The sequence below is a fragment of the Momordica charantia genome, assembly GCF_013281855.1.
Source record: "Momordica charantia cultivar OHB3-1 chromosome 6 unlocalized genomic scaffold, Mcharantia_2.0 BLBB01000006.1, whole genome shotgun sequence".
Taxonomy (NCBI): domain Eukaryota; kingdom Viridiplantae; phylum Streptophyta; class Magnoliopsida; order Cucurbitales; family Cucurbitaceae; genus Momordica; species Momordica charantia.
In genome coordinates, this window is record NW_028275164.1 from 26,375,559 (window position 1) to 26,401,887 (window position 26,329).

The 26,329-nt window shown below is 31.9% G+C and overlaps 2 protein-coding genes and 2 pseudogenes across 4 annotated transcripts; all 4 read right to left on the bottom strand.

Moving 5' to 3' along the window:
• Positions 1–1,625: 1,625 nt before the first annotated feature.
• On the bottom strand, positions 1,626–3,561 carry LOC148211023 (serine/threonine-protein phosphatase 7 long form homolog; annotated as a pseudogene).
• Positions 3,562–4,134: 573 nt separating this feature from the next.
• Positions 4,135–5,863, bottom strand: LOC148211024 (uncharacterized; annotated as a pseudogene).
• A 7,253-nt stretch (positions 5,864–13,116) lies between these two features.
• On the bottom strand, positions 13,117–18,353 carry LOC111015292 (seryl-tRNA synthetase / serine-tRNA ligase). 3 transcript variants are annotated; one of them, XR_002602013.2, is made up of 10 exons: positions 17,861–18,057; positions 17,689–17,759; positions 17,232–17,393; positions 17,034–17,139; positions 16,164–16,357; positions 15,562–15,665; positions 15,287–15,470; positions 14,645–14,824; positions 13,765–14,073; positions 13,117–13,519 (listed from the first exon to the last, which is right to left on the bottom strand). XR_002602013.2 is itself a non-coding variant. In XM_022290267.2 (10 exons), the coding sequence occupies exons 2-10, from the start codon at positions 17,991–17,993 to the stop codon at positions 13,861–13,863; spliced, it is 1,347 nt and encodes a 448-aa protein (XP_022145959.1). In that variant the 5' UTR covers positions 17,994–18,014; positions 18,232–18,353; the 3' UTR covers positions 13,717–13,860. The 3 variants fall into 3 exon arrangements, 2 of the variants coding, with proteins under 2 accessions (XP_022145959.1, XP_022145958.1); XM_022290267.2 differs by lacking the exon at positions 13,117–13,519 and adding an exon at positions 18,232–18,353 and having other exon boundaries at positions 13,717–14,073; positions 17,861–18,014; XM_022290266.2 differs by lacking the exon at positions 13,117–13,519 and having other exon boundaries at positions 13,717–14,073.
• A 3,452-nt stretch (positions 18,354–21,805) lies between these two features.
• Positions 21,806–23,742, bottom strand: LOC111015330 (putative GPI-anchored protein At5g19250). Its single transcript, XM_022290326.2, has 2 exons — positions 23,593–23,742; positions 21,806–22,477 (listed from the first exon to the last, which is right to left on the bottom strand). Exons 1-2 carry the CDS (start codon positions 23,678–23,680, stop codon positions 21,972–21,974), a joined length of 594 nt encoding a protein of 197 aa, XP_022146018.1. The 5' UTR covers positions 23,681–23,742; the 3' UTR covers positions 21,806–21,971.
• Positions 23,743–26,329: the final 2,587 nt, after the last annotated feature.

The following is a 26,329-nucleotide window of genomic DNA, read 5'->3' on the forward strand; positions in this document are numbered from 1 at the left end:
TCTCTGAACAATTTTAAAGTGTCGATTTGGAAGGTAGTTTGAATGGTCGAAGTATTAGTAGTTTTCAGATTTTGTAATATTATATTTTCAAAAGATTTTGAAGTCTTTTTACTTAGTTTTGAAAAAGTTAAAAAATTCATGTTGGTTCATAAATTTTTAGGTTCGGTCTATCTTGATCTTTGAACTTTCAAAATGTCTATTTTGCTTCACGTGTTTTAGAAAAATAACCATTTTAGTTTTTGAAGATTCGTCGTGAACTTTAAAAAGTTAACCATTTTTTATCAATTATCATATTATTTTGTCACCTAAGATTCGTTTATATGCTCATGTACTTAACACGTTAGTATATTTACTTGGAGCAACATTATCGATTTATTAAAAGTTCAATAAAGGGAAGATCCAAAATTGTTATATTTTTTTAAAGTTTAGATACAAAATAGATATTTTGAAAATATAGGAATCAAAACGGAATAAATCTAAAAGTCATAAAGTAGTCGAGATTAAAGTGGACATTTTAAGAGGGTGGGACTAAAATAAGATTTGTTAAAAATACACAAAAATTTTGAGTTTTTAATTTGTTTAAGAAATTAAATAAATGTTTCTAAAAGTATGATGACAATACAAAAATATATTAGTTGAAGTTTAAATTCTGAACTTTCTTGGTTCATTATCATTCAATTTAATAAATTATTTGACAAGTATACAAAGACACATCTTTTGTTTATTTATCATAACAATAAATGTCTACAAGTTTTTGCAACTATATGGTAGGTTAGCTGTTGGATTGCTAAATGTATTTAGGTTTTTGCTTAAAGATTAGTGAAAAATTAAAGCTAAACATATTAAATGGTCTTTAATTTTTAAGTAGTGATCAATTTGGTCTTTAATCTCAATTAAAAAAGAAAGTCCTTACTCTTTTAAAATTTTTAATTAAAATTTTAAAACTTATGGTTCTAAATTTTAGAGGTTGAATCAATGATTGAGTTTTACCTTAAATTTAGCAACCATTGATACAATTAGTCAAAAATTATAAGAAAATATTTTGAAAAGTAGGAGAGAAAAATGGGGTGTTTTTTATTAATAATGTTAATAATAAAACTTATTTTAAAAATATTGTATTTTAATTAAAATTATTTAAAATATGGTATGTTTTGAAACTTTTTTTTAAAAATACAGTGGTTTTAAAAAAGTAAGGGATGGTCGTCGACCATGCAGGAAGAGACGACCATACAACGTGGCGCCACCTTGGACGACCATCTCATTTATTTATTTTTTTATTAATCGTGGTCGTCTCTTGACGACCACATTATTTTTTGTTTAGTATTTTTAATATTTTTAAATAAAATACAAATGATTGGGTATATTTATTTATTTATTAACTAAAAATTCACTTTAATCTCTAGTTATTATTAACTATATTAATTAAAAAATCCCCTCAAATATATTATTAATTATATTTTTAAAATAAGTTTTATTATTAATTATATTATGATGTGTAAACAAAAATTATGATTTTATGATTTTCTTATATAATCATGAAGTTATCCATGTTAGTTCAAAATTGAAAATTAATATTATAAATAAGAGAACAATGTTTGTAGTCCGTCAATTTACAGTCTATCGATCTAATCTGTTCCACAATGGGGACGTCGCCGGTTACGATGTGGCTGACGACGAACTAATGGTGCCGCCGGTGTCTCTTGACTCTCTGTAGGGTCTCGATCTTCCGTAGAGTTGAAGTATTGTCCATGCTCTCCACGTCCATGGCCCCCTCCATAGCCATACTGCGGCGGCAAAGATGGTGTGTGATACTGACTAGAACCAGGAGTCGGTATCATGACCATAGGCGTGGACGGACCAGCATCATCCTGTGTCTGTGTAAATGGTGGAATGTCTTCAACCCTATGATAGATAACTTCAGGTACGGGATCGTCAAGTCGTACTGGAGCATCTTGATCTACTTGACGTCGTCCTCTACGCCTAGGGCCACGAGCAGGAGTAGGTACTTTGTACATTTGATGAAGACTCTGAAGATGCCTCCCGCCAACGTTGCACAACCTATTAATTTCGTCTGATGACGAGAGAATACTGATTTGCTCGAAACACGCAGCCTACATGAAAAAAAAATTAATGAATATGTATTTATTAATTTGAATAATTGTTATAACGAAATAAAAGATTGTACCGTAGCACCAAATGCTGCTCCTTCTCGAGTTATATATCGTCTGGTGATTAACGTATACCAGCTCATGTATCCTGGATCGCAAGTATCGTCGTCGTCGACTGGAGGATTGATAACAAGAAATTGGCTACGTATGTTCCACCTCGCCACAAAATGTGCAATATGATCCTACCAGGTGCATGACACCTCTGGAATTGTTTGTTTCATACCAAATTATCTTGTAACTCTATCAGGATGATGCCAGTCCACAATATGAAAGCATATGAGTGGACTCACAGTGCACCAGATGTTATGTCCATTGACACAGAAGTCGGGTAGGTTGGCAAATTCGTTATCATATGGCTTCCAGATCATCTGAAATTGTTATAAAAAAATCGTGTAATCAATTATAAATCAATATATATTTTTACATTATAACATTTAAAAAACGTACCGAGCCTGACAGCAAGAGGTCCAACATGTATCTGTACTGGATCAATAATATTATAGGTTAGTACAACAATTGAATGCGTAAAAAAATTTTAAGAGAAAAATAGGACAATATTTATATCGACGTACCGGGCAGCTATTGGTCGACCCACGAGGTCGTCATCTGAGATGTGACGACGTTGTGGAGCCATAGTGGGGAATCGATCCCAAGCCCATACTTGTAGAAGTATAATTGGACCAACAATGTCACGAGAGTCAGAGCGACACGCTTTGCACAGATTTCGATACAACCACGCCAAACATGCTCCACCCCAACTGAAACGTCCAGCTACCTCGAAATCGGCTAATAGAGGAAGAAACATTAAATGCACCAAGTTGTTAGACTTATCGGCGAATAGACTATCACCGATAAGCTGCATAATATAGGCACGAGCGTATCTGACAATGGTTTCCTCATCAGCATCGTCGGCTAGATTACGAAATTGGGAAGCTAGCCAAGGTAGACTCAGCCTAGAGCCTCTAATGTGCGCAGCACCTGGAGTCACCCCAAGTAATGCTTGACAGGTGTCTCTCCAATCATAATCAACGCGACCAGTAACAGGCTCGCCATCTACTGGTAACCCAAGCTGCACCGCTACATCTTGTAGAGTGATAGTACACTCTCCATCAGGCATGTGGAATGTATGAGTCTCTGGCCTCCACCGTTCCACAAGCGCAGTAATGAAATGCCAATCTAATTGGATAAATCCCAATCTGGCGAATCCGTAAAATCCAGAAGCGCGTAATGCAGGTTCAATTAAATGATGCAATGGGATGGTACGATCAAATACCGCCTCTCTACGTCGGCAGTGCAACTCCTCGTTACACTGACCTTGCCAAACTAACTCTGATCGATGTCGAGTTTGGTCATACAATACAGATCGATCGATAGGACTTCGGTTTAATTCCATAATCTAATACAATAGATAATCATTAGTTGGAAAATTAAACTGAAGGTACAATCACATAGAGTTTTCAATTACATTGACAATTAAACTAACACAGAGTACAATCACATAGAGTTTTCAATTACATTGACAATTAAACTAACACAGAGTTCTTTGATTGTGACCAAGTTGATTACAAAGCCCGCATCTCTGTTGAACACTTGGTTCTCTCCAATCCATCTCGTTATGAATACGCGAGCTCCTTGGTCGTCCAGACAATCTCAATAATGTTGGATCATGGTGCAATATAGGTAAGTTTGGGTGAGCGATCCAATAATCTTCATGCGGGATTGGCTGAAATTGAGGAGCGTAAGACTCAGCATACCTCGAAAGCTTGTAAGGCTCCTCAATGTAGTCCTCGTAGTTAAAGTTTAAGTGTGAACAAACTGCCATTACATGAGAACATGGCATGCCATACGTTTGCCACTTGTTGCATGTACATGAACGTTCTTCGGCAGTAATTCTCACTATTTGTGTGTTCCCTCCTTTCGAATTGTAATAGTGAAGCCCTGTTTTCACATGAAACACACCTACGACTCAATCATAACTGACTACAGTGTGTTTGCTGGATCTCGCGGCCCATCTAACAAGCTTATCGTAAGCATTCCTATTAAGCTTGATAATGTAAGTTAACAAAATTGACATAATGCAAGGATAGTAAACAACGCATTAAAAAATACCTGGTGTATTTTTCGTTTCTACTTAAAGCATCTCTTGTCTCCTCCCTCCGCTTCTCGAAATATTTTACGCATTGGTAGAATGTAAGTTCTACCAAGGCAGTGATAGGTAACATCCGAGCTCCTTTCAACACCCCATTTATGCATTCGGAAAGATTGGTTGTCGCCCACCCATATCTATATCCACCATCATGTGATAGGGTCCACTTCTCAATCCCAATGTTGCGGAAGAAATTCATACAAGAACTATTCAGTAATTTAATATTTTCCACCTCCTTGTTATACTTTTAAATTTGGAATTGAGCACCGGCACGATATACCGAATCTTTCAACTCTTTACAATTGTATTTTTTGTTGAAGTTGCTAGAAACATGTCGTAGACAGAATCTGTGATGCGATTTAGGTCCGGTCCAACAATTGTCTGGATTATTAACCGCAAAGATAATACCACCATGTCGATCTGAAATTAAACATATCTCTTGATGCGTAACAACTTTTCTTAGGTTTTTTAAAAACCATCCCCAGGTCTGAAGACTCTCTTAGTCTACAATGGCAAACGCAAGAGGTAACAAATGTCCATTTGAATCGACTGATGTTGCTATCAATAGCTTCCCCTTATACTTTCCGTAAAGGTGAGTACCATCTATTTGAAGCACAGGGCGAAACTCCTGAAAGGCTGCAATGCAAGGACCGAATGACCAAAATACAGAATGAAGAATGCCATGACCCGATTGTCCATAGTTTCTAATTTTCCATTCAACGATTGTTCCTGGATTAGTGTGTTTCAGCATGTACATCCACTTTGGCAAAAGTTGATATGACTCATCCCAGTTACCAAAAATACGAGCCAAAACTTTTATTTTTCCTTCCCATACCCTCCCATAAGGAACATGATATCCAAATTTTTCCTTGCTCGGATCTTGAAGTGTCGCAATACTCGTAGAAGGATTAGCTCTCACTGCATCACAAAATTCTCTACTTATCATATTTGAATCTAATTGACAATGGCTTTGATTAAATTCTGAATATATGCAGGAATGTTGGTCCACGTACTTTGTAATCTCCCATAAGTTAGTACTCTTCTTAAGAATCGCATGAAGTCGCCAATTGCATCCATCTTGCCACTTCTTACATCTAACCGTCCATATAGATGGTGGCGACTCTACAACTTCGTAAGGATGATGACTCTTTACAGCAAAACGTTTGACGATATGTTGCATAGTTCTTTTATCATTACACATGAACCCCTTGTACAACATATCAGTTTCAACTGTCACTGGTTGCAACATGGACTCGTGTTCTGCAATACTGTTAACACCGTCCATGTCAAATGTTTGAGAAGTGATCTCATGTTCACCCTCGAGTTCCAATTCATCAAACTCATCATCTGTCGCTGTCCTGAGTTCTATAAACCTATTATCAGCAGTTAAGTCTATATCTTCATCTAAATTAGTTGTTGGAGGTACAACTGACTCAGGTTCGGGATCAAGACATTGACTATGGTCAAGACGTTGGCTGGGTCCCTCGAGATCCAATGATTCAAGAGGGATATCATGTTCACCGTCGAGGTCGAATGAGACATTCGTCATATTTCTAACATTCACATATAATTCCATTAATTGCGGACATGGCAGTGCAATAGAGAACATTAAATCCAATGCATTATGGTTCTCTAATGGAATATAAATGTATTTAATGGAACCCGATGGTGTTTGATTAGGGTGTCTATAAACAAGTTCTAATTATTCTTGGTTTTTAAAGTATAAAAACTACCTTAATTGGACTTGTCACTAACACTACTGACATCGCCTCTACTTACATTCTATAAATGCCTTTTCTATGAATTGTTTTAGCACATCCATATAGTGTGTTAGGTGATGCACCATCCTCCTTGGTTGCATCACATGACACTTCACTTATCAGTACTCGACATGACTCGATGGGAGACATATGCATGTCGTCTTGGCAGTGAGCAAAATACATTTTTAGTTTTTGAGGTTTGAACTTAGTATCCATTTGATCCCTTAAATTTCAAAAAGTACATTTTTAGTTCTTAAAGTTTGAAATTGGTTCAAAATGGTCCTTGAAATCATTTAACCGTTAGAGCATAACATGAATTGTTGATTTTTTTTCCTAACAATACATGACTTATCGATTGAGCTTGTTGATTTGATAAATTATATTATTTTCGATGACTAAGCCGTACGAGTTGGCTTCTTCTTCCTCTCTCATTTTCTTCGTTTCATTTCCCTTATCTCTCTTCTTCCTCCAGCAGCAACCTTCACTAGTGCTGCCATCCTAGTCGGCATCGCCACTGTTCTTGAAATCTCCTCCCTCCCTCTTTTTTCTTTTTTCGTTCTTCTTCAACGAATTTCACAGGCGCCATCGACAAAAACAAATCTGAACAAGGGAGAGCGGAGAGAGCTCCACCCACTCTTCTTCTGTAGGGATGATTTGAATATGATTCAAATTAAGAGAAGCTAAATATAAAAGGGTCAAGTTGTTGTCTCACGTGAGATTAGCGAAGGTGCTAGTAGATTGGCACGAAAACTCATGGATATAAAAAAATAATTAAAGAAAGCCATACCTAAACTATCTTATTCTCAATCAGAAAGAAATTAAAATTATCGGTAACTTTTTTCCTTCATTTTGACTATCTGCCTTTTTCCTATTAATTAGATTCTTAAGTCAGTAGGTTGAATTCCTAATATTTTTTGATTTATTATTAAGTCATTTGTTCAACTATTGGAATACGTAGTGCCATGTTGGATCTTTTTGTATGAAGATTTTTAATACAACCCCTTAATATTTTTTCAGCATTAGCTTGCCTGAGCTGTCATATTTTTTTAGTTGTTAAAAAATTATTTATTTCATTATATTAAATTATGTAAATTTTCTATTGGATTCCAAATAATCGTTTTTTATTCATTTTATTAACCTACCTAAACTATATTATGGAAAATTTATTTGTTTGAGAAAATTCCTATTTTCATTCAAAAGGAGAAGATATGTTGAACTTAGGATTTTACTTAAATATGGAGATATGCTACAAATCTTTACTCTTTGCTATGTAAAAATACCTTATTCTTTCTATTCCACTATTCCGACTCTGACTTAAGCATCGGAGTCTGTGTGGCTTAAAGCCACATCAATCTTTAGTGCTATTCTGTTTTGTAGGTCTTGTCGGATTCCTTTTATTCTAGAAGATTCAGTGCGAATTTGGCGGAATCCCAGGACGCCAAATTTCTACATCAACAGTTTCTATAGCCGAGGTTTTTAAATTTCACTTAGTATGCATGTATTAATACCTCTAACAAGTTCAAGAAGTTCTAAAAATTTATGGATTATTTGATATAATTAGCAAAAAAATTAATAATTACTAAGATACTTTTTAAAGTAGGAGAACTAAAATAAAATATTTTAAACTCTATTTCAGAATCAAAATAGAATTTAAATTTAATCCACTTATCTCTAAATTGAAAAACCAAAAACAAAAAATTTTAACAAGTGGACCTACAATTGTTTATTTCTAAATGTCCTTGAATGAACACTAATTTCTCTACTTAAGGGTTGAATTTCAGTCATCTCAAAACATTATTTTTTTTTTGTTTTTTGTTTGGAATTATTGAAGTTTTTGTTGCTTTGTAACCCACTCTAAATAATTTAAATGGTGTGATTAGAAATATTTTTCCCTTTTGAGGATATAAATTAGGTGGTTTCGTTATTGAAAATGTGGTGTGAATGGAAAGAAAATGTGAGATAAACGTGTCTAATTTTCTGTTCACAAAAATATCAGAAATGCTATTTGAGAAAAAAAAAAGTGAGATATAGGGTTTTGCTTTTTTTTTAATATATCACTTGCACCCTACCTACCCTAATCGAATCTATCCAATTATTTTCTAAAATTAGATTTTTAGATATAACACAGTGTCAACCTGAGCCTAGTTCAATGGGTTAAAATAGCTATCTTTGACCAAAATGTGTCATAATTTTAAATCTTCATCCCACATGTTGTACTAAAAAAGATATAGGAATAATTTTCAATGTTTCTCCTATAAAAGGTAGAGTCCCACCTTTCTGAAGGTCTACTCAGACGTAAATTTAGATAATACTAAGTACTAACGTAAGTTTTAAAGTGTACGAGATCGAACACTATATCAGTGCAAAGCTCTATTACAAGTCACCAACAAAACACGAAATGTAATACGAATTGTGCAACCAAGCTAAGAGAGTCGTTAATCTAAATGTTAATTAAAACATCAAAATCTAAACTACTTTTCTTTTAACTATTAACCACGCAGTTAAAGTACCAAATATTTCCTTTTAATAATTTTATAATTTAAAATTTGATTATTAATAATGGGAGAGAGTCGAGGCTGTATCTAAAAGAAAATTGAGGAAAAAAAGTTAAATATATATTTTAGTCCTTGATATTTTTATAAAAATCTAATTCTTTGTTGATAATAAATTTATCTAATATACATAACATAATATACAGAGAAAAATTTTCATTAAATAATACTTTTAAGAGTAAATGTGAGACTTTGAACCTTCGACTTTAAATAAGGAGTAGATATCTTAACTGTCAAGTTATGTTCATATTGTATTCTAATATAAATTTATTATGAACCAATTTTACTATTCAAATTGAAAATTTTTAAAACCTACAAAATTAAAATTTGAAAGTAGTAAGGACTCAACTGAAAAAATTTCGAAAAAGTAAGAACTTTTCCCAAAAAGTTCTGAAAGTGGAAAATGGAGAGAGAAAATAATTAAAAAAGGCTAAAAGATCAAGCGAAAAGGTAGCTATTATTACAAAAGAAGAAACAAAATTCAGAATAAATTATGTTTTTCTAGAAACCCTAAATCCCAAAATGTCAAGTGCCCAAAAATTATGTGTTTTTTTCCACCATCAATGCCTTTTTCAAATGGAAACGTGCACGGAATTTTTTATTTTTTATTTATTTTTATTTATTTTAACTAATCTTACAAAATTGCTTCCAATTAGTTTAATTTTTTGTGAAAGATGAAATATCAATATTATAAAAAATTTTAAAATATTTAAATTTAATTAAAAAATAAACATTTCACATCTTTTGAACATAATATTAAATATTCGTTGATACATGACATTTCCATCGATATTTCCATATATCAATGAGTTTGACATTTACATGAGGGGTAAATCGACATTTTCCATCATATTACAAAAAAGTCAACAAAATATAAAAAATATCAACAAAATGCCACTAATATATACATAATATTAATATTAATTCCTTATAAATTATCTATAAATAGAAAAATATTTATTTGTTAATTTAAATATTTTTTAAGAATTTTAAATTCCTCCAACTTTTACAGAAATATCCATCGATATTTTATCGATATTTCTATGAAATTGAGATATTGATTTAAAGAAGTTAAAAATTATTAATAAATAATAATTAATATTATATCCATATTGGTTTTTTTTTTAATATTTAGTTGTTTTTTTTTTGTGATATTATAGAAATGTCATATAGACCTCGAATCTACGAAGATGAAAATGGTGATAAGAATACCGATAGGTCAACAAAAATTTAAAGCCTTACTTTTATTTTGTCTTTTGATTATGTGGTATACATTTAAATCAAGTTATACCATTAAAAAAACACATGAAAAGAACCAATATATTGTTTTTGTTGTGGTTGTTTTTTTCTTTCCGTGAAAACTCTTTAAAATATATCTTTACAATATGTTTGGTTAAATTACATGTAGTCATTAATCATTACAAAATTGTATAAGTATTTAGAACTTTTAAAAATGTCTTTAATGAGTCTCTAAACAACTTTTAACGTTGTGTTTTGAACTTTTAATTTTGCATCTAAGAAATCACTTAATTTTAAAAATCGAATCATAGATATAAAAAGTTTCAACCACATATTCATACAAAATTGAAAGTTGCATACTTATTAGTACAGTTATTAATATTTGAGAACCTACCAAATCCATTTTCGAAAGTTCAGAAACCTGGAAAAGTGTCTTTAAAATTTTTACTTATTCTAATGAAAATTAGGCAACCCCACCATGGTTAATTACAAATTTTGTAGAATTAAAAACAATAGAAATTAATTTAAAAAGAATAGTCACGAAATAGTATTTAGAATGATTTATTATTATTATTTTGGTTGGATTATAAATTGTTTAATATCAACTTCTGAGCTGTATTATTTGACTTTAAAAATTTCATATTTACACGTGCTTTTATGATCAAGTAGTTCATATATTATTCGAGTTAAATCCTAGGTTTATCTTTATTATTGACTCTCGCCCTTCATTATATTTTCTATGATATATATATATATAATCTTTCCAAAAGGTTGACAAGACCAAGAAACAAATTAAGTCTTTCAACAATTGGCCATCACACATATGCACTAGGTATTGCTTTAGAGAATCCACCTTTTCTTTTTTCTCTTTTTTCTTTGGGATATAATAACAAACCCCATTATGGTCTCCTGGGATCGCATAGTGGTAAGCAATTCGAACTTTGTGTAACGCTTATTTTGAGATCTGAAATTCAAGATATGCATTATTAGTCACACTATTATTCAACCCAAACAACAAACTCCAACTATAGGTTTCGAGTATTTTGGTTTGACACTGCAAAGCTAGTAAGCTATGTCTGAGTTAAATTTGGAGATAGAAGTCCTCTTTAAGACGGTGAAGTACGACTAAGCCATGAACTTATTATCCTAGATTGGAACAAGTTGATAGAATTCCATTTTTTACGTCTCTATGTCCCTCTGGTATGGTGACGTGGGAGCGAAAAAAGGAAAGAGATGGATGAAGTTTCCCCGCTTTTGGCATAGCGGACCCAGCAGTAGGTCCGCACGACAACTATTAGTTCAGTGATAGAGCGCACAGTATAAATTACATGGGAGAAATAAAAATAATAATAACAAAAACAAACCCCGTTATGAGAAAATTTATTATTTTCTTATAACAGTGATCCCTCACACACCAACCACTTTCTTCTCATCTTCAATCTCTCTCTCTTCCAAAATTTTAGCACTATATGTTCAGTTGTTAATTATGTCAAGGAGAGAAGTGAGTTGGTTTTTGATAATCTTCTTATTATTGAGTGTTTCAAGTTTGAATTATGAGGTTTTTGGAGTGAGAAAGTTGAGGGAGAAAGTTGAAGAAGAAAGTTATGAAATTGGGAGCCCAAAATCCAACAAAAATGATGCCTTCTTTGCCACAACTTATAGAGCTGTTCCCTCTTGTCCAGACCCTCTTCACAACAGGTAGACTCTCTCTCTCTCTCTCTCTTTTTTTTTTTTTTTGCCTCCACAAATTAAAACCCTATTTTGGGTTTTATTTCAATTTCTTTTCTTGGTTACATGTGAATCAGAAATCTTCCCTTTATATATCTATATACTATCCTGCTAAATATCCTGTAAAGACAAAAATAAATGAGTACATGTATATATTTTGATACAACTTCTAATTGTACTTGAATTTCATATATGTATATATCTAAAACATGTATCAGTGAAATGTTCATGAAATAAATCAAAACTTAATTATTGAAATGATGTTCTCATTTCTCTTTCTCGAACTGCGTTGTATAAATATCATTTTCGAGCAAACGTATGCGAAGATGATTGTGCGTTATATGTAGTTATGTGTTTGTGGTAGGGATTAAATTTTGATTTAGTCGACTTGCTTGCTAGTGAGAGCAAGTTTTATATATAATCTTTTGTCGATTTGGTGGAGAATTGTGTGTGAGCCAAAGTAAGTACCGCACAATTGTCTCGTTTAATCTCATTAGAATGTGGTTGTAGTTGAATTTGTTTGGTTTTGCTTTTGTGCTGCTAATTGGGTTTGAAGGATTGATGATTCTCTCTTATTTCATGTAAGAAATGAATGGGAGTGATTACCATGAATGAAAATTCTTCCATATATATCTTTATTCTTGTGGAAACTAAAAAATGTTGAACCCAAAAAATCCTTTTCTTAATTGAATCTTTAAAACGGGGTAATCTCTCTACCTCCGGCTCCTAAACTGGTTATTCTTTATTTGTTTGATGATATTGTCTCTTATAAAAATCTCAAGGATGTTAGCGGATTGATCGTCGATCAATTTTGGTTAGTTTGATTTTTTTTTCTTTTGTTGAGTACAACAATTTGAAGATATGAGGATCAAATCTCCGACCTCAAGAGAAAGATTATTGCCAATTACTTCCGACCTATGTTCATGTTGGCATCAATTTTGGTTAGTTTGATTAAAGTCGATCTTTTCCAATTGTTTTTAGTTCGGTTGTTTAAAATAATGATTAGATGCATGCTACCATGACTTCAAAAGTTAACTCAAAACTATCATGTTTAAGATCCAATATTGAAGTAATTTTAGGAGTTCAATTTGAGAAGTTCAAACGTACTTTTCAAATAAGTTTCAAATAAGTTTAGAATCAACTAGTAATGATTTGAAGTACCTCTTTTTCATATTATTTTAGAAAACCGACCATTTGCTTCGCATCGATATGTAAAAGTGAATGATTATAAAAGATCGAACACTCAAGAGGATGGGTCTTAGAGATGAAAACTCTGTTTACTAATCAATTCAACTGCATTAGAAGGGGAAAATTAACTGCATAAGAAAATTCAACAATATTCGATTTGCTTTTGAGAAATTCAATCAAAATCGAATCATCTAACTAAACCAAATGGAAGACCAAAGCGAAAATGAAATTGATACTCTCTAATTGCTCGTATCAAAATTTTCATTTGATTAGATTCCGAAGTAGGTCTGAATAATCTCAGTAGGATTTGTCAAAGAACAAAAACTCCAAAATGGTAAACAAAATAGAAGAAATTGTTTTGCAGCAATTAATCTCTTTTTTTCAATCTGACTTCAATTTCTCATCAAAACGACAACGTTGCCAAAACTGGCTGCCAAAACGTGACCACAGTTTTGAATTCTCTTTTCCACAGATCTAACTATTGAAAAAGCGATAGCAATATCATACTTTCCACACATCTAACGACTATGAACCCAGCTGCCAAAACATGACCACGACTCAACGATTATAAAAGTGATAGTTATATTGTAGCAGCTGCATTCGATATCGATACGTCATCTCAAACCTAATCTGAATTTTCTAAATAAGAGTTTCCAGACCATGTGGGAGTGGTCCAAGAATTTCATTATTGGAGTGAGCTTTGGGCTTGCTTCACAAGATTGGAAACGATTGCGAGCCCTGCAAAAGCCCAAGAAAATTAGTTTAGAATCCAAGGATATTCCTAATTCATTCGAGTAATATTTTGAAGAAAGCTTCAAAATACTTATTGGGTCATAATAAAAAGATCAGACCCAGATCAGAAAATTCAATTTATAACTGTTTTATAGAGTACACAAATGACCAAACAAAAAAAGTAGGTTTCCAAAAGATGCATCAACAGAAACAGCCGTGTGTATTAGCAATTAAGATAATTTGATACCCACCAAAAAGATAATTTGAAGTTCCAACAATATTGTGAGCAATTTCCTTCCCTTGAGTCAGATAATTTATAAATCAAAGTGGAGAAAAGAAAAATGCAATTAGGCCTTCGATTTCTTCCCTTTGGCTTCGCTCGTCGATGGCTTCGCTTTGAAGGGTAGAAAGGTCTTTCCACCCATAAATGGTTGTAGAACTTCTGGTATCTCAACCCCATCTTCTTTCTGGTAGTTCTCAAGAATGCAGCACAGAGTCCTTTCTGTTGCTGTGAGAGTAGAATTTAGCAAATGCACATATTGCTTCGTTTGCTCATTGCTCTGCGGTTGCACCATGGAGAATAAAAGAGCAGTTAAACATATGAAAAAAAAAAAGAAAGAAAATTTGAAGTCAGTTCAATCTCTATATTTTGAAAAGTTTATGATGGATCGCTCAACTTCCAAGATTGAAAACAATTGAACATACTAAAAAACAAAGAAGGAAAAATAAATGGTTAAATGATAGGTTAGATCCGAAAGTCTAGGGATGCGACTATTTAGTCTAGATCCCTCAACTTTCAAGATTGTATGAGATCCATATACTTCAAAAAGTTCAAAAGGTTTTTTTTATTGATCTCTCAATTGATAAGTTCATGTGTCAATTACAAGTGGTATACTGACTGTATGTGGTGTAAACGTTAAACCAATGAGGAGCTATTAGACACAAAATTTAAAATGACCAAATCAACTTTAATCCAAAAATAAACCATGAAGTTACAGGAATGCCAGAATCATAGACAACAATTAAGTTTAAGAATCAATCCCTCCCTATTAAAAGGTTAGCACCAGGTCCAACAATCTTAATTGCCAAAGAAATTCTATAATAATTCAGAAATGATGAAAAAGAACTGACCTTTTTCTGACCATATCGGATCTCTAACCTTCTGGATTGATAGTCAGTGCAATTTGAACAGGATACTAGCTCCCTGTAAGTCTGAGATGCAGGAAACCATGCTTCCAAATCATATTTCTTGGCAGCTGCATCATTTAATGCACCAGAAACTATGGCCACAACTTGGTAAGGGAGATTTAACTGTCAAAACATATGATCTCACATCAGAAAAAGAGTAAAACAATTTTTTTTAATGGAAAACTAAGCTTCTGCCGAGAAAAAAAAAATCTGTGAAAGAGTACGAGAACGCAAAAAGGCAAAAGAAAAAAAAAGGTCGATTCAAGTTACCGACAAGATGAGCCAACCCAGAACCTAAACTAACTATACAAAATTGGGCTCCAATCCAAAGAATAAGGCCTAACATATAATTTCCTTTTTAAACCAAAAAAAAAAAACACAACTTAGACACCAACACCGAATGAGAAGCAGAAATTTGGCAAGAGACCAGCCCTCTCCCCCAAGACATCTCAACCCTTTTTTTAAAAAAAAAATATTATTCCTCGCAAGCGAAATATCCCATCAAACGGCAAAACAACCAGCTTGACAACATGGAAATCATAAATGCGTAAAAAAGAAACCATTGAGGCAAAGAATAGAAGCTACCGTCTTATAGAAGTCCTCGGAGTTTTTAATCATCTCCTCATGCATGTCCCATGAATCATTGCCATTCGGGCTGGTCATACAAAATTGCTCTACTTTCTCAAACTGGTGGACTCGAAAAATTCCCAAAGTATCCCGGCCATGGGAACCCGCTTCTTTGCGAAAGCAAGACGAATATCCAGCATATCTGAGGAGAGAACATTAGGAATAGTAACAAAACCAGAACTGCTTTATTTTGGTGCTAGAACGGTAGACAGTCTTCAGTGAGATGCACGAACCTTATAGGCAATTGGGAAGGATGAATCCAATCTTCAAGATGATATGCACAAAGTGGTTGTTCAGCAGTGGCAATTAGATATTTATCATCCCCCTCACCAGTAACCTAAGGAATACCAATTTATTTTATGGTCATATTTTGGCATGCTTCCACAGCCCAAACACAGAAAAACAACTGTTTTACTAATGAACTGAGACCCCTTGTCCTGAAATACAAGTAAAAACTATACTTTCCAAAGAAAGAAAATCATTAAAATTTTGTTTGGCATAAATTTGTTGTATTGTTTGGAATGGTAAGGATTTGAAATGAATTTGATTTAAAAAACATGTTTGGATGTTTGCTGGAAATGAAAAACAAGGAGTTTACTAATGCTTTCCATCCTAATTCTTTTTTGGATAAGAACTTTCCATCCTAATTCATGAATTAAAAATGAAATCAGATCAGGTTAAATTGGTAATTGACTTAGAAATCCTATCAAATCTGACCATTTATCTAAATAATCTTTATACTTCAAGAGATAAAAATAAAAGAATTAATTTCAAATCCATTAGATTTTAAAATCCCTTCAAATCCTATGGAAACAAACAGAGGGCACAAGCAAACCTTGTAGAGTTCTTCATCAAATTGTGCTAGTTGAGCACATCTAGCCATAATATCTTTTCTCATGAAGAAAGGAGTCTGCAGAGCTGTATAACCCCTTTTCTCCAAAAAGTCAAGGCCATAGTTTATCAAAGCTTGGTTCAAACGTACACCGTCTCCTTTTAGGTAGAAGCCTCTGCCTCCTGCTATTTCAGAACCTATATATTTCCATAGTTCCAGTAAGTTGGAATTAGCATAACGCTTAATTATTCTGAATTTAAATTATGATGGGGAGATATAGAAGGTATAGATTGGAAACAAAGATTTCACAAGGTACAAGGTGTGGAGATAAAGGAATGCGAGTGCTATGCATAAATTTTAAGGAAAAGCACTACCAGCTCAACCAAAATCCTAAATCTAATGCTTCTCAAACTAGAGGGCTCAGCTATTAACCTCTGAAATACTATGATGCATATAGCATATGCCTCTACAAACCACAATTATTGTTATTATTATATTCGTGAGCATTCAAAGCTAGCTTACATGCATCTCACTAGACAACTGCTCAACTCTTTAACATTTGACTATTAAGAATCTCATACGAATTTAATATCTTAAGTAGGTGGCCATCATGAGAATTTAATCCATCCTCATGAAGTCATTTTACATTTTTCACATGCTCCAATATCACTAGGATAGCATATAACACTAGATTTATTACTCCTCATTTTGTCAGATGGACGAAAACAAAGAGATTTCCATTGGTACATAGATTTGAAGCAAAACCAAGAGATTGAAACAGAGTTCCATAGTAGAAATAATTGAAGGTATGAGAGATGAATTTTTTACATAACATAGAAGATCGACTGGAATAAGACAGTTAAAATTTGTTACCTTTTTTGGTATCTGCAATTCCAAGAAGCTCAACAAGATCAACATGATTCTTCAGTTTGGGTTTTACCAGTTTCTCACCCCACGATCTGATTATAGCATTGTTAGCCTACAAAATGTTGCCAAGTCCAATATTAAAATAAAAATAAAAATTAAGAGCTACCAAGAACAGAAAAATTGCAGTGAAGTCAAACACTATACCTCATCATTGCTGACTGGAACTGAATCGTGCACAAGGTTTCCGATTATTTCCAATTTTGAGTTCAACTGTTTCAGCACATCTTTAGCTTCAACATCTTTCTCTGCAGACAACTTTTTATTTTCTTCAGTATCTTTAATCTTCTCCGATGCATCCTCACCAGCCTTCATTTCAAAAAATAAAAAAAATTTAAAAAAAATCAAAGTTTACAACAGGGCATACTGAAATTTAACCAAACCATAAATTTCACAAGAGAGAAACTTAAATCCCTAAATCGATGACTAACAGTTGCATGGACTTTGAAATTAACACTTAAGAGAGCCGATTCAGTTCCAAAACTAATTTTCTTGCAACCAATACAGGCAAGATATTAACGAAGAGATGAATCTGATAATGTAAGACAGAAAAAACAAGCAAAAAGGTAACAAAGACAAATGAGAAAAAAGGCAGATCAGTTACTATTCTGAGCTGAGCAATTTGCTTGTTGATCTTGTTGAACTCCTTCCTGAGATTCTCGAGCTCAAATTGGCCTACACGAATCCTAATTTATCAATTTCAAAACAGATAGATAGAGCAGGAAAAAGAAGAAAAGAAAAAAAGCAATGAAAAAGTGGTAAAAAATGAGAATTACGTTGACGCCATTCCTTATCAAGCTTAATGACTTCATCAACGAGTTCAACGTTAGCAAATCGGCGGCGCTGAGATTCGCGGATGATTTCAGGATTGTTACCCTTCTCTTCTCTGAAGAGATTGATATCCAACATCTCTCTCGATTTCCGCTGCCTCTGAAGAACAACAAACAACAGGGTCCAGAAAATGCAAGCAAGATTCAGAGAGAAAGAGCTTTAAGCTGTAAAACCCTAATCCTGAGCATCAGCCCGGTTCACAACCGAACCGATGTCCATGATTGGACCAAACCGGCTTCCAACCAGCGGTTCAGGGTTGCAGACGAGACGTTCATCAATGAAATTTGAGAGACAAAAATGGGTACAAAGACCGTACCGAAGAGATGAGTGATGCGGCGGCGGCGGCGGCGATGTGCTACGAGGGAGAGGGAGGCATTGGGGTGTAGGGTTAATTAATTTATATTTATAATGCAATATAATATCATTTTAAATAATTCTTCGGTTCGGTCGGTTTGGTTGTTTTTGACAATCACGCCATTTTCCTTCAAATTTAAACTAAAAGTATTATAAATATTATTGTATGCTTATTATATTATGTTTAGTGGCCAAAAATCTGATTGCTCAAGTTTTTCTTACTTGGTGCCCAAGTCTTGGTACCAGAAAATTGTCATTTTTAACCCTGAATTTTTTCATTATTTACATTTCATCGCTGATATGAACTATAAAGAAACAAGAATCTGTTTGATGTTGTTTACTATAATTTTTCAAAAATTAAAATCAGAATTTCTTTGATATTTTTTCTTTTTTGAGAAATTAAAATCAGAATTTCTTTTATCAAAATGGTGTGGAATTAGAATTATATAAAAATTACTAATATACTTCTCTCTTCTTTTTTGCAAATTATAAATACATGTGTTATTTTTTAATTGAAACAATAATATAATATATTTTATTTTATTGGTAAATGTTTTTATTATAACACTTTATTTAATATTAATAAAATATTTAACATTTAAAATAAAATTACATCAATTAAAATATATTTTTATTAAAATAACTCTCATTTAATATAAAATATTATTATTATAATATTCAGTAAACGAAATATATTTTTAAAATGTATTAATATTAATAAATAATAACAAAGTAAAATTAAAAAATTAAATATAGATTTATATTATTTTATAATAATATCATATTAACTAATAAAAGTTGTATAAAATTTTGTTAGATGAAAAATTATGAATAGTATAAATAAAAAAGAAATAATGAAAGTATAAAACAAATTAATTAAAAATGTTATGGATCTCATTTATAGAGAAAGAACAAAAATAATAGATTAAAAAGCACATTTGGTATCTCTACGTTCATATTAGTAACAATTTAGTCCATATAGTTTAAAATTTGTAATAATTTACAATAAATGTGTGAGGCTCACACAATAAAGAATAAGGAATGAGACTGTGATTAATAATGGTGTGGAAGGGGGATGAGATTGCTAAATTTAAATTGGGTCCCACAATTTATTTTGATACGGAAAAAATGAAAAGGTTTATTTCTCATTCATGGCTTAAAATTACTTCTCTTCTCTTATTCTTTCCCCCTTTTTCTTCCTTTCTTCCAAAAACTTCAATTTCTCACCTTTCTGCCTTTTTTTTTTCTTTTTCAAATTCAGCCAGCGCCCTTTCTTTTTTTTTTTTTTTTTAATTTAACAAATAGGTACCATTTTAAATAACGTCGTGGTCCAGTCAAAATTCTAACCAATATACTAATCGGAATTGGTTTTTTTTTAACCCAATTTTTCTTAAACTACATGTTTGAAATTTGTTTCTATAATGTTTTTGGATAATTCTTTATAAATTCTGGCCTATCTTTATCTCCTAGGATTTGTACTTGGGGAATGTCTTTGTCAATTTAATATTTTATTTTTTCTGAATTTAACTTATATGAATTTTAAATGTTATTTTATAGAACATATTCATTTATATTGATTTGAGATTTTTATAAAAATATATGACATTAACTATTAATATCAATTTGAAGAGAGAATTTACAAACTAAATAAATTGAGATATTGTATACACTTTAATTGAAGTTTATTTGATATATAAATGTAATATATAATATATGAGTTGTTTATACATGAACATGTAAAATGATTTTAATAATAAAATTGATGAAAGAAAATATTAAAAAAAATGGAGAGAAGATTGTTGTTTGGCCCATGGGTTGGCTTAGATGCATCCCGTAAGGACATCTTCAGATTTAAGCATTTTGATACGTTCGAGTTTCCTATATTCTCATTAAACAAAATATGGGATGTCTCTTTTAGATTCAGATTATACAAATGGGCTCTCACACGGTTTCCAAGATTTTGATACAAACGGACCCTACTATATATATATACACGGAATTTTAAGTAGGTTGTTAAATTAAAATAAATGAATGGACTTAAACAACTATATGCAATAAATATATACACATATATACATTTACATATAAAATATTGATTAAATTGTATAATATCTTCATTTATTTTGTAAATTATTTTAAAATTAATATAAATTATATATGTAAAAAAATTCCATAGATAGTTTTTTAATTTGTACACATGGAACATAATATTTAATAGTAGCGATTAAATTATAAAATCACAACGACTAATTACTTTTTTCAAAGTTCCGGCGCTGATTCGTATTTTAATGAAAGTATATGGATAAAATATATTTTTTAACCTAAAATATATATAATTTGTCAAGTTATCAGGTCCAATTTGATAGTAACTTTCATGTCATTTTTTCTGTTAGTCAATTAACCATCAAATGAGTTCACGAACTATTTAAGATATATTTTCCAAATCTCATAAATTAAAATGGTATATTTTGAAACTTCATGGATCAAATAGACGTCAAGTTCACACTTTAGAGACTAAAATTGTACTTTTTCTTTAAAAATAAACAACAAAAATAGTTATCATTGAAAAAATTTCAATTCTTAAAAAATATGATGTACAAATGGTCACTCTCCAATTGTATATACTAAATTTCCATCAACACATCCGTGTCCCATGACTGCTCAACTTCTGCAGTGTCGATATTTCCATTAATATTTACATATGTCCATGAGTTCGAAATGTTCAACCATAGGGTAAATCAACATTTCCACTATATTGTGAAAAAAAAAATTAATAAAAGGCCAACAAAATATCATTAGTGTGGATATAATATTGATAAAAAAAATAGTAAAATGTATAATACCTCTTTTACTTTAACTAGTTAAGACATCACACTATCTCCTATAGGTCGGTGGTTCAAATTCCCCCACCATGGTTGAACTAAAAAAATAGTGAAAAATTATTTGTTAATTTAATTAACTATATATATAGTTAGTTAAATTAACAACTAAGTTTATATATATATATAAATAATATAACAAGTGGAGTCAAATTCATGATCTAGTAGTTAGAGAGCTAGACATGTCGAGTTCAGGTTGGCGTTTGAATTTCTTGATTTATATAACTTTTTTAGAAACACCGAAATTTTATCAATATTTTCATAAGATTGAAACATGTTCGAAATCTAGCTCTAAAATCCCAAATGCAAAAATAGACTATGAAAATACCCTTTTCTTTTTTCTTTTTCCCCTTCTTCAGAGGTAACAATAACAATACTTTCCTTTCACATATTCTCACGTCGTTTTCTCCCTTTCACTGCTTGAAAAGGTTAAAAGACACTAAAAAGGGAAAAAAAAATACTATTTCTCTCTCTTAACAAGAGTTATTTATAAGTTTTGTTATTCTACCTCATATCTCGCACATCCTAGTTCATATTTTTACAATTAGAAATTTGCTAGTGAATTCATAATTAAACAACTCCTACAATTAAGGGATACCTAGTTTACAATTCGTCAAAATTTTCATTATATTTCTATTTAATTTTGGTCGTACGCAATAAAAAGAATGATGTTCATCTTTATTGAATCAAACAAACGTTTAAAAACAAAGAAAAGAAGAAAGAGAATTCACCAGATGATATACTTACATACACACTGATCAGTAAGTGCTATCGACTTTAACAGTGTAAGTAGGCAAGTAATCGTCCTCAAAACTTTCACTCATCACACCAACAGAGAAACAAACAACCCTAACAACAGAGCCATCACACCAATCGAGCCGCCCCCATCCATAGCCAAAGAAAAGCCACCGTTGGTAAAGTTCCCGCTCGACGTGTTGGTGCTCAAAACCACGACGACCCAGTCGTCGTATGTCCCAACGCCAGCTCCGGTAAAGTTCCCGTCGTCGAGATACTGACGATCATGGGAACTCGTGAAGTTCCTGACAACGGAGTCGGGGTCGGGGTTGGGGACGCAGGCCGGGAGAACGATGCCATCAACAGAGGAGTTGTAGTTTATGTGACACTTTGGCAAGAGATTGTGGAAGTCTGAGAGCTTAGTTTCAGAGGTGAGTTCTTTGTTGAAATCATCTGGGCTTGAGCAAACCTCATCTCGCAGCCTCAAAGCCAGTTTTCTAGCCAAACACGCCGCATTGGTGTTGATAATAAACTCGGATAGGTTCTTTGAATGCCTATATTTGTTGATGGCGTTTAGAATATTCTCATCTTTCACTGTAAAGAAAAAGTAGCCATGTGGGGATATTGTACTTAGTTATTTACCAAAGAAAGGAATATATAAGAATAATGGAACTTTCTCGTTGCTTCGGAAACGACCATATCAGTGTTGTTTGATAAGAAAGTAAAGAAAAAGAACCAAACTAGATCACAAATAAACCTAAAAGCTTAAGCTTACGGGTTAGAGTGAATTTAATTAATCTCGGTTAAATTACAAATTTAATCCCTAAAGGTAATTTTGGTGTGTAGTTTCAATTTGGTTCCTATATTTTTAAAAGTTTAAATTAGTGCCACTGGTTTAAACCATTTGGACCTAATTTCAGTTTTGATCGCTACAATTTGAGTTCAGTTTCAATTTAATCTTTAAATTTAGTTCTTATGGTTTAGTTAAACTTTGTAAATTGCCCTATCATTATGTTATATTGACAAATTTTTTTACACGACAATGTTAAGATGTTTTCTATTTAACTAATTGTGTTAGTAGGATTTAACAAATGGTTTTATCCTCTAGGTGGATAAAATACAATTTTGGGATTGACTTATGATATGACGACCAAACTTAGTACTAATCGTATTGAAATTTTTAAAATAAAATCATATGGAGCAAATTGAAATTAAGCCTCAAGGGAGTAAAATTTAAACTTCGAAAACCATACATTGAATTTGTAATTTATTTTTTAATCATATGGAGCAAACGGAGATGTGATGTAGATGAAAATATTTGATAACATGTTGAATGCAATTGCAATAAAAGAACAAAGTTTAGTTGTAAGAAAGTCCCAGACGTCTGAATAAATGGAGAGATGATGATAGAAATATTAACAACAAGTCGATACCGATAGATAAAAACAAGGAAAAAAAGGTAATAAACTTGCCTATATAAAACAAAAATGTCGATAAAAACATCATAGTATAATGTTAATGCCGATCAAGAAAATCGTGAAATAAAATAAACGAAATTGTCGATAGAAGAAGTATACATGTGGATGAATAATATTGTTAAAGATCAAAAGAATCATGAAAATGATAGAAAACCCACAAAAAATTGTTTGAATTCATGAACAAAATCTTAGAGATGTTCATAGATAGAGAGAGAGAGGGAGAGAGAGTACCACTACAAAGAACAGCATTGGGCATAAAGATGAAGTTAAAGAGAGCAACAAAGAAGAATAAGTTGAACAATCTGAAGAGAGAGGCCATTCTTTTTCTTGTGGATGAAAAATAAGTTTGATAATATATATATAAAGAATAAGGCTGTGACTGCCAATTGTGCCCAAAGCAATAAAAAGAAAAAGAGAGCTTCTTTGAAGGTTCCATTGCTATAAATATTATGTCACACACATATACAACTTTTGAATAATTTATTCTCTGTCTATTTCTTTTTCTTTCTTTTCATCAAGTTTTGCCTTGTTAGTCAAGTAATTGGGTTTTAGCTAAGATACCATGCATCTTCTTTGCCCTTTCTTACCTATCTTTTTTTTCGTAATGTTAGTCTCTGAAATTTTGAGTCTGTCTCTAATAGATCTCTGAACTTTAAAAAGTAGTAGTTAATAGGTTCTTATGAACCTGCTTTCTTATTTCTCGTTTCCAATTTTCTAAGAAATTTCAAGCATTTTGCAATTAATTATCTCTAAATTTTAAAAAGTAGTATCTAATAGGTTCTTATGAGCCCGTTTGGTAACATTCTAGTTTCCTTGTTTCTCGTTTCCAATTTTTTTGAGAAATTTTAATTGTCTTGCGATTAACTATGTTTCTTGTTTCTCGAGAACATTCTCAAAATTATATATAAATTTTTGGAAATAACAAAAATAAGTTTATTTTTTTATTGTTTCCATTTCTAATTTGTTCCAAAACATAAATAAAAAGATTATTTTATCATAGTTGAATTCATAGATGTTGGGGCCATGTAATTTATTTTTCTTCATTAAAAATGAAGAAATAGAAATAAGAAACAGGAACGCTACCAAATTGTCAGCTTTGTATCCAATAAATCTTATAATTACATGTTTAAATTTGTTTTTAGATAAAAAAAAATCTATTAGACATAAAACTAAATTTTGCGTCTAATATATTACGACCCTGAACTTTTCTAATATATTATGATCATGAACTTTCAATTTCGTATTTAATATATCCGTAAATCTTAAAATGTCAAATAAGTCAATGATCTACTAAACACAAAATTTAAGAATCTATTAGATATGAAATTGAAAATTCAAGGATTTATTAGATACATTTTAAAGTTCCTCCGTCTAGTTCAACATTGGAAAAGTCCATCCTCGTAATTTAACCTTAAATATTTGACACAAAAAGGACAAAAGGAAGCCATATGATTTGGCTGTAAAACTAATTATGACTCTCATGTCGGGCCAACCAAGGCATATGGGATCTTGACTTTGGCTTTTTCCTTCCAAAACTAACAGAAATACAACATTATCATTATTTTTGATTTGGTTTTGAATTATATATATATATATATTTTGAAATAGGTTTTGAATTTTATATTTATTTTCTTCTTATTTGTAAGTAGTGTATATTGTTGAAAATATAATTTTTTTCCGTTGTAAATTAAACAATGGCTAAATAATTTATCCACCATGCTTTATTTTAATTAGCTCTTAAGTTCACCTCACAAATATAATTTATGGTATAATGAAATCTCTCAACTCCCCAAAAACAAGACATGTAGTAAAATGTAGATGGTAACAAATTCCGAGCTTCCATGAATTTTGGTCAGAATATATAACTCTAAACTTCTCTTCTCTTGTGAATTGTGATAATGTAGTTTTGGTAAGAGTTTAGAAAAGGTAATATTTATATAGATAGCTGTAGTGAATTTGGGATGATTTTTTATCGGATAAAAATTAAAGTGATTTTTCGCACATTAAAAATACTTTTCAAAATTTTTACAGCGTTAACCAAAAATAATTTTGAAATTCTAAAATAAGACAATAGAGTATTTTCCTAAAAGCACTTAATCATAATGTTTTGTGTTTACCAAGAAGTGTTTCCACCTTAAATTTACCTTTCCTCAAACTCACCCCTTGAAGTTGTATTGTTGATTTGTAACTAAATAATTAATGACTTACCTCTTGATGTGTAGCGAGTTGAACATAAGTAAATCAATTGTTATAGGTGAAACTATCTTATCAAGTTTACATGAATTGGAGATTAGATAAGTGACATGAGTCGAGTCACTCGAATCAAATTACCTGGGTCAGACCACACAACTAGATTTGAGCCGATCGGACCCGGTCGAGCTAGTCCATCCAAACTGACCAAATGAGACTCCTATATATAAGAGAAGAGACCAGGGCGATGCAATGTATTAGGGTTGAAAGTAGTGAAAACTGTTGGGTTTTGACAAAATATTGGAATTGAAGTTGTCCCATATTGGAAGAATACAAGGATGGTCTCCATGTGTTTGAACTTGTCCCACATCGAAAAAGTACAAGGAGGAGGTGTGTTCCAACTACTAATTCTTGTGTTTCTTTATTTTATTATTTTTTTAATTTTCTCAGTTATTTTTACTTATTCCTGCGGTAGAAGTAGGAGATTTTTTCTGATCAAGTGGCATCAGAGCTTTAGGTTTGTAGTTTATAGAATTTCTGAGTATGCTATGTGGTTGCAACATTGTCTGAACTTCCACATCAGAAAAGATTTCTTGAAACGAGCTACGGTTCTGTGAATAGTGTGGATTGTTCACTATTTGTAGATTCACTAGGATTGTGAAGCAGATATGTCATTCTTTATGAGTCTAGTGAAGATTGACGTGAAGAAATTTAACGGAAGGATCAACTTTGGCTTGTGGCAACTGCAAGTCAAGGATGTGTTGATACAATCTGGGTT

What these genes read in the sequence shown, in the direction of transcription:
- LOC111015330 (XM_022290326.2), bottom strand. Translation starts at nt 23,680, where the DNA reads ATGGCCTCTCTCTTCAGATTGTTCAACTTATTCTTCTTTGTTGCTCTC. An exon ending in CAATGCTGTTCTTTGTAGTG is followed by an intron (nt 22,478 to 23,592) that starts GTACTCTCTCTC and finishes TTTTCTTTACAG; the next exon opens with TGAAAGATGAGAATATTCTA.
- LOC111015292 (XM_022290267.2), bottom strand. Translation starts at nt 17,993, where the DNA reads ATGTTGGATATCAATCTCTTCAGAGAAGAGAAGGGTAACAATCCTGAA. An exon ending in TGATAAGGAATGGCGTCAAC is followed by an intron (nt 17,760 to 17,860) that starts GTAATTCTCATT and finishes GGATTCGTGTAG; the next exon opens with GCCAATTTGAGCTCGAGAAT. An exon ending in CCTTCCCAATTGCCTATAAG is followed by an intron (nt 15,471 to 15,561) that starts GTTCGTGCATCT and finishes TTCTCTCCTCAG; the next exon opens with ATATGCTGGATATTCGTCTT.